The 14,134-nt window shown below is 36.0% G+C and overlaps 1 protein-coding gene across 1 annotated transcript in view; it reads left to right on the forward strand.

Moving 5' to 3' along the window:
- Window positions 1-14,134, forward strand: part of ADAMTS19 (ADAM metallopeptidase with thrombospondin type 1 motif 19) — a 283,954-nt gene that overhangs the window by 250,560 nt on the left and 19,260 nt on the right. Inside the window, exons 19-21 of the mRNA XM_004462171.5 lie at window positions 1,255-1,390; window positions 7,156-7,360; window positions 9,652-9,804. Coding sequence (XP_004462228.1) covers window positions 1,255-1,390; window positions 7,156-7,360; window positions 9,652-9,804 — 494 coding nt within the window. The remainder of the gene's footprint in view (window positions 1-1,254; window positions 1,391-7,155; window positions 7,361-9,651; window positions 9,805-14,134) is intronic.

Below are 14,134 nucleotides of genomic sequence, written 5' to 3' on the forward strand. Positions count from 1 at the left end.
TGTTAGTTTTTTTTTTTACACTACTGATTGTAATCATTTCAAAGAAAGATCCTGAACCTCTAGGTATCATTTTGCTTTCTACTCAATTACTCCCATTGTCTCTTCCCATTTCCCTTTCAAATCAATGTGAAAAAACACCAAAACTATTCAAAATAGCTGTCTATCTACACTCCCTCCTTCCTGGATGCCAACCTCCCCTCTCTGTTAATTGAGTGACAGAGTGACCTCTCTGCCACCAACCCAGGCTTGCATGTTTTCATGACTAGCATGATGGCTCTGAGCTTCATAATTATTATTGCATGACAGCATAGGACTGTAGTTAATGAGCCTTGCAATAGTAGCCTAGAACATTTGTAATTTCTTCTTAATCCCTTCTGACCTGTCTGCCTTTAAAATAGCTGGCCAGTGTAATTATTTTACAATGCCAAACAATAAGATAAATTCAAGTATTGAATACAAGTATTTTGTAGAGAGGTAGAAAATTGCATATATTTGCTAGGCTTTTAAAGTCTAAGATGAATTAATGAAAACCTTTTCAAATAAGTGTGCTTAAAGGGCTGTAGGGAAAATTAATGCAGCATAAAATTTGTTGTTTTTACCTAAGAAAATTCCCTATATCCAGATGTCATTATACCAGAAATGGTAAAAAGTCAGCATTTTGAAATGTGGTGAAGAATGGCATGAATCCTATTGCTTTTTTTAGAGAACATGACAATCATTAGAGCATAAGTATTGCTGCATATCTTGGAGTCTTTGTCAGAGGTTATTAAATACAGGTCCAAGTTGTGCTTAAAATAAGTACTTCCCATAACTCACTACAGAGTATTGATGATATGTAAGCAAATGATAAAATGTACATACATATGCTTATATGTTTTCAGGAAGGTCCAGCAGTGAGAACAGATGCCTGAGGTTTTATGCAAGTATAGCTTTCCATAAAGCTAAATATGGCCATAGTTCTTTACAATGAATCTTCAGTTAATATCTTGTGAAACTATGTTGCCATAATAACTTTATCATATAAAAACCTGACATTTAATTTTTCTTTCTTGTAAGGAGAAAATCATCATTCATCTTCTGTAAGTCTTTGAGAAATGTTACAAAAAATTATAAATAATATGTTCTTCCTTTATCTAACCTAAAATTAGTTTAAAATGCCCATAAAAATTACAAGGAGACTACAAATACCTCCTATATCCACTACATAAAAGTGTATAATTACATGTATTTATTATGTTTATTTGCTTTTTTCAGGAGAAAGGAAGACAACAGTATCCTGCACAAAAATCATGAACAAAAATATCAGCATTGTGGACAACAAGAAATGCAAATACTTAACCAAGCCAGAGCCACAGATTCGAAAGTGCAATGAGCAAGCATGTCAAACGAGGTAACCTCATTCCATCAAACATTAAAGAAGTGTTGACCATAAAATATATTTAAATCACTGTCAGATTATTATTGAAATCACATTTTCTTCCAAACAATGCAAAAGGCTCTGTACCAAAATGTAAAGTTTTAAATAGGAAAGTCTAAGAAAACAAGACAATAGGCTTGATGGAAAGGATATTGGAACAGAAACACTAAGATCTGTGCTCTCCAGAGTGGCAAAGCAAGCTGGGTAGAGGAAGGAGAGCATGAATTAAAATTATTTGATAACCTGTAGTCACCTTCTCAAAAATTTGTGTATTTGACTGAGTTTACCCATTTCTTTCTCTAATTCTCTGAAACGGTGCTTTAGAGTTTGCCACAGGACTGGTCAGAACGCAGGCTCCAGGCAGAACAACCGTGGCAGAGTGGTCCTTTCAGTTTCCAAGACTATCTCCTCACTCCCTCTGCCAGAACTTCCCATGCAAACTGCCCTGTTTCTGATCTCCTATGACTAAGTTCCTGAAATGGGTCTAAATTTATGGATGATTGGTTGCTTTGATCCTCTCTGGCTTCCTCCAATGAGCATTCAGCAACAAACCTGTTAAGAATTCATGAGAGGAGACAAAACAGAACACCTGAGCCATTGAAAGTGAGGTAGAAAGAAGGACAATGCCTTGGTCACTAGAAGATGAGGAAGAGACACATGAATGGAACCATTTAGCACAGCTCTCATCCCAGGCTCTTGAAAGTCTACCTGCTTTCATATTAAAACTGACACTGGGCTGAAGTGGGAATGAGCCTTCAGAAAAAGGTAGGGGAGCCCAGTGTCCAAAATCTTAAAACCTTGATAAAATGACAAGCATAGCGTGAGGCTAGGTTGACTCCTCTAGAAAATGAGCATAATATCTACCTTATCCTGGCATTCAGTGATTTGTTGAGGCTCAGTGAGTTGTGGTATAGTTGTGAGTTCTTAGGTAGTCAAAAGGAATTTCTCTCCTCCTCACAATAGCCACTACAGCAGGGTCACATATTTACACGCCCTCCGACCCACTCGGATATGCAAAGAATTCATAGTTTTGTTGTGGTCTATAACTAATATAATCTTAGTGACCCTCCAACACAGTGATCAAGTATGGGGGTAGGAGGGGTAAAAGATGTGAGGGACAAAGTTGCCAATTAACTGAAAATTGGGTTTTTCTGTCTTAAATAATCTCTTTGGGAATTTGTGTCATCCAGGCAAATGCTCAGTTCTTCAGGTTTCCCTACTGCCCTGCTTTCTCCCATTCTGATGTAGTATTGCATCCTGAGTTTTCTATACTTCTGACTCACTATAAAATTGAATTTTAAAGCCTTCCAGATCTGGCTCATGCTGTTAATGACAGCTTAAAATAATTTGGAGAAGCCTTTCTTTCTCTGCCAAGCTGAAATATTATAACTTGCTTTTCTTTTCCTTTGCATTCATATGCCAACAATCCTACCTCCCTAGTCAAATATAGGATTTAAAAAGAATGGGAGGCCATAGGATTATGCAACAGAAAGAAGAGAGGGAAGAATGATATGTAAAAAGGTCATAAAAGAGAAAAGTACATTAATATATTTTAAATAGTGTTAGGTACATTGCACCTGCCTATGTGCTTTTCAGCCTAACTCCATAAAGAGGTGAATTAATAATTTTGTTTTTTTTTTTTAATAAGAGGCAGTGTAGGAATCAACAGGAAGTGTGAACTAGGGAATTATTGTAACCACAGTCAGGACCATGGGTCCTTTCCAGTTAGGGTTGGACAGATATAAAAGCAGAATATTTGGCCTTTGCTCTGTCAAATCTAGGTCTTTATAGCTACTATTATTCCTAAGAATTATCTTTCTTTTTCTTGTAAATACATAAATACTAAAATGTTAATTTATCTTGTGTTTCACAATTTATTACAATATTTCAAAACACCTTCTGTGTATATACCATAAAATTTTTCCATTTTGAAGAAAGAGCAATATCTTTTTCTTGCATTAGAAAATCTTAAGGGAAGCGAACTTGGCCCAGTGGTTAGGGCGTCCGTCTACCACATGGGAGGTCCACGGTTCAAACTCTCAGCCTCCTTGACCCGTGTGGAGCTGGCCCATGCACAGTGCTGAAGCGCTCAAGGAGTGCCGTGCCACGCAGGGGTGTCGCTGCGTAGGGGAGCCCCACGCACTAGGAGTGCGCCCCATGGGGAGAGCCGCCCAGTGTGAGAAAGAGTTCAGCCTGCCCAGGAATGGTGCCACACACACGGAGAGCTGACACAATAAGATGACGCAACAAAAAGAAACAGATTCCTGTACCGCGGACAACAACAGAAGCAGACAGAGAGGAATGCACAGCGAACAGACACAGAGTACAGACAACTGCAGGGGGATGGCGGAAGGGGAGAGAAATAAATAAATAAATCTTTTTAAAAAAGAAAAGAAAAAATCTTAAATAAGTTGGATCTGAGGCCCAGCATATTTGTCACTTTTGCATGGTCTGTGAAGAATGAGCATGTAAAATGCACACTATTTATTGTTAATTCACTGACCTCACCTATCTTGGGGAAATGTGCCTCAATAATGATGTGGCAAATGAATAATTTCAGAAGGTCAATACATTTCTGAGTGAGAATTTGTTTGCAAATGGAGAATGAAGGCCTTTTTGTCAGAGATGATTATCTTCTTTCCCTTGGAATGGGAGGCAGTGTATTTTGAACCACCAAGGAACAATATCAGGGAGGTTAACCAAAATATTGGGAAGAAATGGACAGGGGCAGTTATTAAAAGTGATCACATGAAAACCTCCCTTACTGGCATACTAAAACTTTTCTCTCTCCTGCCTTTTCTCTTTCTCCACACTGGTAAAATCATTCTAATTCCTATAGACATTTATTGAAAGAGTCAACAGATGGCCTGATGGAACCCTGTGTGTCAAATATAAAACATACTATTTAATCAGTCATGTACATCAAATGTAGAACATATTGATTCACAAGAAAATATTTTCATAAGAAGAAATCTTGAAGATAAGGAAATGGGATGATGCCAAATTTAATGGATTCTAAAATACAAAATGTTTTTTCTCAATGGGTTATATTTTATATTTTAGTTTTGAATTTCTGAGCAGTGTTTACAAGAATAGAAAAAAGGACATTTTTATCATTATATTAATGATCTCTAAAATTTATTTTATTTTAAAATATATGAGAGTCTATGAAATTATAAATTATCTCTTGATATGGATTAGAGTGGACTTACTGATATTCTACTATGGAACTATTGTGATTAGTAATGGAAGAAATTGTAGCATTGATGTGGAGAAAGTGGCCATGGTAGCTGCTGAGGGTAGAGAAAGGGAAGAAGTGATATGATGTGGGGGCATTTTCAGGACTTGGAGTTGTCCTGGGTGGTACTGCAGGGACAGATGCTGGATATTGTATGTCCTGCCATGGACCACTGGGTGGATTGGGGGAGAGTGTAAACTACAATATAAACCATTATCCATGTGGTGCAGCAATGCTCCAACATGTATTCACCAAATGCAATGAATGTCCCATGATGATGAAAGAGGTTGTTGATGTGGGAGGAGTGGGGTAAAGGGGGTGGGGAGTATTTGGAGACCTCTTATATTTTTTGAATGTAACATTTTTAAAAAATAGAGAAAAAGAAAAAAAAAGAAAAAAATTATCTTGAGTAGTATCTTCTGGATTCATCATTGGGAAGAAAAATACATAGATGTGTTTATATTGTGCTTATTGCCTAGGTATTGCTAGGCAGAAATATGAAGCAGAAACTAAATTAAATTTGGAAGATAAATATTCACTTCAGGAAAAATCCACGAGGGGATTCCAAAGCAAAATATGACAGGCCTGCATCATACTTGGTGGACCAGCAAACAGGAACCTTGTTAGAAGCAGCCCTGGAGTACCGATGTTATCATAAAATTTGTCTTGTTTTCATCAGTTGAAACGAGTAATTTAGAATAAAACCACTTCACAGATGAATAAACTAGGCTGTAGCAGGATAAGTGACTCCTCAAGATTTGTATCATTGCCAAGAATACTTGGGTTTAAGTAAATTTTGAATAATTGAGACTATTTCTGTAAAACAAAAAGAGAAATAAATTTCATTTCCAGAAAGGTTTAATGAAAAGGCTTACATGAAAAGCATTATAGGTGCTATGGTGAGTAAGACATTGATCTCTGCTTTTAGAAGCTTATATGCTAATAGGAAAGAAAACCCAAATTCCTTGAGTAGCCTTTGAGGCCCTCCACTTCCCTAGGGAATATCTGATAAGTGTCATGGGAGTGTTACCAGTCAGGTGACAGAGGGCAGAGGAGAGGACAATCCTTGTTGACTGGATGGAGAAGGACCTTGTTATGGGGGGTAAGGATGGTAGATCTTCTAGGCAGAGGGTCATACATGAACAAATGCAATGAAGTTTAAATAGAAAGCATTTGGGGAGCAGGCTGAACATATGGTTTATTTTCTAAAGAAATAGGAGATGAAGCTAGGGAAATATATGTAAAGCATAAATCATTTATACATGTATTGCTGTATATATGTATAATATACTATATACTGAGTACCTGTTGTATGTCAGACAGTATTATAATAATCAACCCTTTTCCAGATGAGAAAATGGAAACTTACAGCTGTTAAGTATTGTTTTAAGGATGTGTACAGCTAGTAAGGAATCTGGAATCAAGTTCAAGGCTTCTGAGTGAAATGCACTGCACTGAAATCACCAATCATGCAAATGGTTTAGTGGGAGTTGGGAGGTGGCTAAATCCCCCTGTAAGGTTGCCCAAATAATGGGAGTCACGCAGTCCATTTTTAATGACAGGAATCAAAAATATTGAAGTCCATAAAGCATATTTGTGACATAAGCCTTGGCCTGAAATTAATCTGGGGAAGTTTTAGAGTTGATAGCCCTTAAGGTAAATCCCAATTAATTAGAACTAAAGTGATAATGATGCATACCACTGCCATGAAAATTGTTTGGAAAAATAATCTCTACGTAGGTATGAAATGACTGAATGACTAAATCAGTGAATTCCAATAGTTGTATTGGAGTCTGGAATACCTCTAAAATGACATCAGTTCACATTTAGCCCTGAGTCTATCATTTCAATGACAGTCATCTCAGCCAGTAGCTAATCTAAAGAAGCTATATATAGATCTATCTGGGAAGATACTTCCCAGTCACAGAAATCTTGTTGCCAATGATAGGCAGCATACTGGGTATTCACCCAGGTAACAGCAGTTTCTCCATCCAGGTTTCTGTTAGCTTCTAAAACCCTCATACCTCTTGTCAAGAGGTGGTCTGCAGCCTCAGTTCAGTTCCTGACTCCACAACCTTGTGACCTTTGGCAAGTTACTAAGCCTCCGTGCGCCTTGATTTCCCTTTCTCTAAAATGACCATGATAGTTATAGCATCTAACACATGGCTTGTTGTGAAGATGTAAAAACATAAGAATAATAATTCATGGATGTTATCATTTTATACTCATAAGGTACTTTTATGCGGTAATATGGCATATGATAAAAGGTAAAAGTATGTACTATAGCATGGATATAAACTAAAATATACCCAATAGGAAGGCCCTGAGATAAGAAATATAGAGAATTCAAAGCAATAAAAAGCATGGGTATCCTGGAGAAAACTATACTATTAATTTAAAAGGTATGAAGTACTGTGTATCAGTCAGCTGGCTCTAGACATGTGGTGATAGACAGTTGATATCTTTAACTTGTTTTTGATGACACATGATTTATTTTTAGGTGGATGATGACCGAATGGACCCCATGTTCACAAACTTGTGGGAAAGGGACACAGAGCAGACAAGTGGCCTGTACCCGACAGCTGAGCAATGGAACTCTGACTAGAGCCCGGGAAAGGGACTGCACTGGCCCGAAGCCAGCCTCTGCCCAGCGCTGTGAGGGCCAGGACTGCATGACGGTGTGGGAGGCTGGAGTGTGGTCTGAGGTGCAGTACACACTGTGTTTCTTTTCCTTGTCCATCGCTAACTCATAGCAAAGATAAGATTGTGTCGTATCATCTCCAGAATCTCTCTGCCATAGTTGATTTGTAGTTTTCAGTACTAGCTATTGGCTCTGCTGAAAATAAAAGGAATATGCTTCTGATAAATAATTTTGAAAATTAAAAAAGATATTTACTTTTTATTCCATAAATATCAAGAGTCTATTTTATATACATTTTTAAATCCTGCTTTTTCACTTAGATACCATGGTATTTTCTGGGTCGGCATATATTAAGATATACATTTGACTGATCGCACATCCCTGAATATTTAAAAATGAAAGAAGAAGAAAGGAAATTAACACTTAAGAAACATGTTTTGTGAACAAGGACTGTGTTTTTACTTTATTATATCATTTACATATAATCACCAATGTAAAAATCTAACAGTTTCACCATGTAATAATTGAGGGTGATATAGCTCAGAGAAATGAACTTATCCAAAGTCAGCTCCTATGTGGCAGCTCTGGGATTTGTATGCAGTGCTGTCCTACTGCAGAACACGTGCCTATTTGCTGCAACACACACACCAGTGAGCTTGTGGAGTATAGCATACAGGTGTGTTCTATGCTGGACTATTTTGATTTATTTTCTGTTATAACAATGCATGATCTTGGATAATCTTGAAAACCACTCATTACTTATATTTATTAGCTGCTCTGAAGCATTTTGGGTGAGTGTGTGGGTGCATGTACAGACATACACACAACTATACACTTACACAAACTCACCCTCTCATACACACATACACACACATACAGTGAAATCATCCATCATCTTAGTTTTAGACTATTAAATAGAATGTAAAAATGATAAGGAAAAAATGCTATGTTGTAGTAAATAGCCATTCTTTAGAAATTGGAGATAAAGTAACTAAGAAAATAGGTTTATGAATATTCTTCACTTAACCCTCCCCCTAAAAAGTATACTAGCAAATAGCCTGACTTAGTGTGTCTTACTTTTCTGGGCTGTCCTTCCCTGCTTAATAGAGTCTTCTTCATTTGTGAAGTATATTGTGAGAATGAATGCCATATCAATTTTTACATCAAAATGATTCAGTTCAATCTGGAAAGAAGATCACATAAGCATCAGAAAAAGGACAATACCCCTCCTTCCCAGCCTAACCAGAACATTTTTACATACTCTTGAGGAGAACATAGGCCAGAAATATTATACTATGCAGATACTTGGCAACAGCAGGATGGAATGATAAGTCTTAATACAATATGGAATTTTTAAATATTTCTTTTTTTATTTAATTTAAAAATTTATTTTTGTCAATAGTGTAGACACTCTAAAGCTCAACATATTCAAATATAACCTATAAATTATGAGGCAGTTGCTTCTTTGAGCAGGATTTGGTATATTTAAGTTATAATTAGCTCTATTCTTAAGTTTTCAGGAACCCGTAACTATTGTCAAAGCCAGAAGAGTGTGAGCAGGGCAGTGAGTTCTGCATCTGCCTCTCCTCCTGGCTCTGAGTCATGATTTGGGTTAGTATGGTTATTCTTGTATGGCATCATTGCTAAATGTATACTCTTAACTCTTCCTTTGGACCTTTACCAGTCACAAAAATAATGCAATGTTGGTTGCTGCTACCATAAATCAGTGATATCTGTTTTCAGGAAATAGGGATGCCTTATGCAGACTCCATAGTAGAGAACACAGATGCCAATGACAAAGTGGCACCTGCAAAAGATCAGTGGAATATATATATGAGCATCATGTCTATGATATCACTGTCAGTCAAGCATATCGATCAAGTATCCATTATTTATGAAGTTTACCAGACTATTTTTCAATTTAATCATATTTTCAACCTATAAACTATAACAGTGCTTTCTAGGGGTATATAGTTGTGTAAAGAAATTCATTTTATTTTTGCTAAGATTTACTCTTTTTGTTGTTGTAAGACATATTGGTGAGAAATAACATTCTTACCATATCAATCAAATTTTGGTATTTTCACATTTTGATCATGATATCTTTTATAATACAAATATTCCTGCCTTATTTTACTTTCTGCAATAATGGCCCCATGTTCCTGAAACCATTTACCTCCAGCACTTTGCCATCTGGCCTGTTGGCCTGGTGTTCCCCTTATTCTTATGCTTTACTTTTTGTTTTATCTTTGTGTGGGTGCATAAAAATGTGAGAGATGAGTGGAAACCAGTACTTTACCTAATTTAATCTATAGTGCCAATCTCCTTATCAAACCCCCTGCTGTTATCTTCCAGTGCTCAGTCAAGTGTGGCAAAGGTGTACGCCATCGGACTGTGAGGTGCACTAACCCCAGAAAGAAATGTGTCCTCTCCACCAGACCCAGGGAGGCCGAGGACTGCGAGGATTACTCAAAGTGCTATGTGTGGCGAATGGGTGACTGGTCTAAGGTGAGACTCATTCTATACATTCTCAATATTAGGTTTCAGTAATGTCAGCTTTGGCCTGGTTACTATAATCATGGAATGTGTGTTCAAATCCCAACTCTGCCATTACTAGTTGTGTGTTCTTGATCATGATCTCTATGCAACCGTGTGAAAGATTATGTAAGATTAAATGTATGAAGCATTTAACACCCATACTTGTTGGTACAAGGACGTCAAATATAGTAGGCTTTATTATTGTTTTGTTGCTATTTTTTTGTTGATATGGTTCTTTTTCAGAATATTTTTGTGTAAAATGTGCATAGTAAGTAGTTACAATACTCTCAGATAATTAAATACAAAATATAATTAAGAAATGTAGTATCAGAACCAAATAGAGAATTCACATCTTAATAGGTAAAAGGCGGTCTGTCCCTGCAATTTTCTTGCTTGTGTATAGCAGAAATGGAAGGGAATAGAATTCTTGAAGACCTTTGGTCAAATCAAGTGGACATAATTCATTTGGCAGGTGAACAGTAAGTTTAATTTCATAATAGTAATGCTTACTTAAAACTTATATGAGTAAAGGAGAGGCCCATATATAAAGGAGCTGTAGAAAATTGCACATTCACTCTATGAAGTACTAAAAAAACCCATGTTATAAGATAAAAATCTGATCAGACCTGGATGAAAGCAGCTTTTAAATACTTGTTTTCAGAAATGTATCAGTCTCCTGATCCTATGTGTCTTGCTGCATTCATCTTGGATATTTAATCCTTATTATCACAGAACCATAAAGTTCTAGGATTTGTTAGAGATGTAATATACCTTCTCTCCATCTCCTTTATTTCATAAATGAAAAAAATGTTGTGCTTTTCTAGCATGGTATGGAAAAAAGGTGGTGGTTATTCACAAATAATCTGAAACAGGTCATTCTGGGAGAAATCTTTTCAGTGGATAAAGCAGTGGTTATCCAGCTTGCCCAGTGTTGCTCAAAATAAAATCCCTGGCATTTAAAATCTATGCTTTTTTTCCTTGACCTTATTCACGCCTTTCTGCCATAAGGAAAGTTTTGCAGATTAGCATTGCATCTGAATGCTCAGTAAACTGTATCCTTCTTTCTACTACTTGCAGAATTCATGTTGAGATTCTTTAAAGGATGCATTTGTAAACACTGTAAATCAATCTCTGACTACAGAACTAGAATGTAGCCTGATCCGTGAATCTTTTAACTGGTGAACCATATAAAGAAATTTCACATTTCAGACTAAACAGCCTTTAGGAGCATCAGTTTTCAAAATAACCACAGCTAATTTCTGTTATGTTCAGGGTTTATTTTCCTAATCTCTAAGTGAGTGAAATAGAATAGAATGATAGGGAAAGATATTGACTTGGAAGTCAGGAGACCTAGGGACAGTTCAGTCTCCCGCATTTGTACATGCTTAAAATGATTAAGACATTGGATACCTTTGTGTCTTTGTTTCCACATGAGTAAAATAAGGAAAACAGACAAAATCAGTGTTTTCAAATTCTGTTTCTACTTTAGTGTAGCTAGCACTGAAAGTATCAGCTGGATGAGGAAGTTGAGAGAATACTTGCTGGAAGAAAATTTGTTTCTTTTGGTTAGTGAAATTCTGGACAAGTTTGCTTTAAAAGAAATAATTCACTTCTGCTCTAAGAAAAAATTGAAAACCACTAAAATACATGAGCTATATTTGTCCCAACTTTGGCAATTAATTGAAATATTTTACATGTTAACTCCATTTAACTACAAAAAAAATTGTAACGCAAAGAAGATTTTTATTGTAATTTAGGACATAGAAATGTAGACTCCTACATCATTGTTTATAGAAATGGCTAGCAAACCCTATTTGCATGACAAATATTACTTTTGATTAATGAAATGTGCCTATTATATAGTCTTTCATTAAAACTTAGGCAAACCCAAAATTCTATGGGGAGCTCATAAAGAGCATGGAGTTTGGCTTTTTGAAAAAGTATATTTTTCAATTTTACTACATACTTTTAAAATGTACTTGAATTAGATTCTTTTAAATCTGTTTAGTTGTGTTACTGTACTGCTACCCAATGAGAACATATCCTTAGTGAGTGAGCAAAGAAAGAGTAACTACAAAAAGGTTAATCTTATTCCTACCCATTTACCTTTGTTTGTTGGTCTGTTTCCTTTTTGGCTTATTTAAAGAATCCAGTATGTTGAGTGTGTTTTTTCTCAGCAGGAAATTTCTTTACATGAATATCCCATCTGCTCTTTTCCTTAGAGTCAATTTCTCCTTCTTCATTTATGGCCGAGGTGTCTTAGCAGGTCAGTTTCAAACTTCAGCTTGCACAAATTAAAGCCAGTGGGTCTATTAGGATTTTATTGATTCACCCTTTTTTATACCCCTGGGATATCACTTTCATATTAAAATGAAGACCATCCCAAAGTAATTGTAGAGAAAGAAAGTAATGTTGTGGTCATTAGGTTTCATTGGTTAAAGTGTTCCTGGACAAAGGAAACATACCTACATCTCTCATTCTTATGCGCTGTGTCCCTGGAACAGGAATAGCAACGATATGTGTGCATCTCTGAGAGGGTATGCATGCTCATCTGGGGTCAATTAACCTGTCAGTTTCTCTCAAATTCTTCTAACATTTTTAAATGATTGATAAACCTACGAGGACTTAAATTTAAGCCTTGACTTGGATTTTATTGGGAAGATTTAGTGAACCATCTATACAGTCTAGCTTTGAAACCCTGCTTCCCACTTGATAATGTAGATGAATCATTAAAAGAATCAGTTAAAAGGAAAAAAAAATCCTTATATTTTTCTACTCTCTACAAGCCAATGACTCTTATGTTAAATGTAATATCAGTTAAATGGATATTAAAAAGAATATGGCTTAGACCTCAAACTATGTTTATTGCATTTGTGTCAGGCTATGTGGTCTCTAGCATTTATGTTTTGGTTGGGTTTGTGGAAACAATGGAAGAATTGCTTTTAGCTTAAAAGAAAAAGAGAAATAGATCCAGGTATGCTGAGGGAGAAGAATATCCTATGTGGTAAAATTGCTACCTCTGATTTCTGGATATATGTAAAGCATTCTTTTTTGAACACTCAGGTTTCTTTCATTGAGACCAGAGAGTTGGCAAAAATAGGACACAAACATATGGCTGCTTTCCTCTAGCTTGGATTAACCATTGACACAATTATATGCCACATTCTGACTCTATCTCTGAAGGAGATATGGCCTTGAGTCTTTGCTTGGAGAGGAAAACATGACCCACATGCTTCCTGGGACTATAAATCTATATCCACTCATTTCAGCTATCCTAAGTATGGAACACTGACTTGAAAAATAACATAGGCTTTTATGTTTAATAGTATTTTGACATGTTTTCTGCCTGTATTTGAACTTGCTACCTTTGTATGAACGTCTACAATCTTTCTGGTTTTCATTATTGGAGGCCAGTAGAGCAGCAAATAAAAAAGCATTTTTTTTTAATCTACCTGTTAAACAGTATTTGGTCCTTTATGAGCCTTTTATAGAGTTAACCCTTCTGTGCAAATTCAACAGATGTTTTATACTCATTCAAGTGAATTTTAATGAGAAACAAGACACCGTGAAGTTGCATATAATTATATGTAATTGATTCTTAGCCTCAGTTTTTATTAATAATTACAATTCTAATTTATTTAGTCCTTTTAAGGTTCTGGTAAATGAGTATTTGGGTCACATGGCATATTATACATTATTAATAGTTTTTGGACAAGAGATTTTGAGTCTTTTTGAGATATTGTAATTTAAAATAATACTGACATCACAATAAATCATTTGGGGTTGTTCTGGTTATGGAGATGGTAAAGTATATCTTTGTCTAGAAGTACTAAATATAAAGCTTTCAGTAAAATAAAATAGTCATTTTTAATTTATCCTAGAAAGGGAAACCATAATTATATCCAGTGTATCCAGATAAATAGAAGAGAAATTAGATGAGGAATCTAATATCACTGTAATTCCTCCTTATGGATAGGAGAAATGTATTAGTCTAAAGGCATGTCTATTAGTCAGGGTTCTCCAGAAAAGAGAACAGATCAAAGTTATCTGTAAATATTATGTGAGTTTTATAAGAATTGTCCCACCTGACTGTGAGGATGGGCAAGTCCAAAATCCAGAGGGCAGGCCATGAGCTGGAAACTCAGGTGAAGGTTTTCTATGAATTCGCCAGGAGAAGATGGCTGGCTGAAGTGGAGATGGAAATTCTCTCTTATGACTGCTGAAATCATCACTTCTCCTTTGAAAGCCTGCCGCTATTGAATGAGAGGCCTTTCTTTGTTAAAGGCAATCTCCTCAGTTG

This window comes from Dasypus novemcinctus, chromosome 2, assembly GCF_030445035.2.
Source record: "Dasypus novemcinctus isolate mDasNov1 chromosome 2, mDasNov1.1.hap2, whole genome shotgun sequence".
Taxonomy (NCBI): Eukaryota; Metazoa; Chordata; class Mammalia; order Cingulata; family Dasypodidae; genus Dasypus; species Dasypus novemcinctus.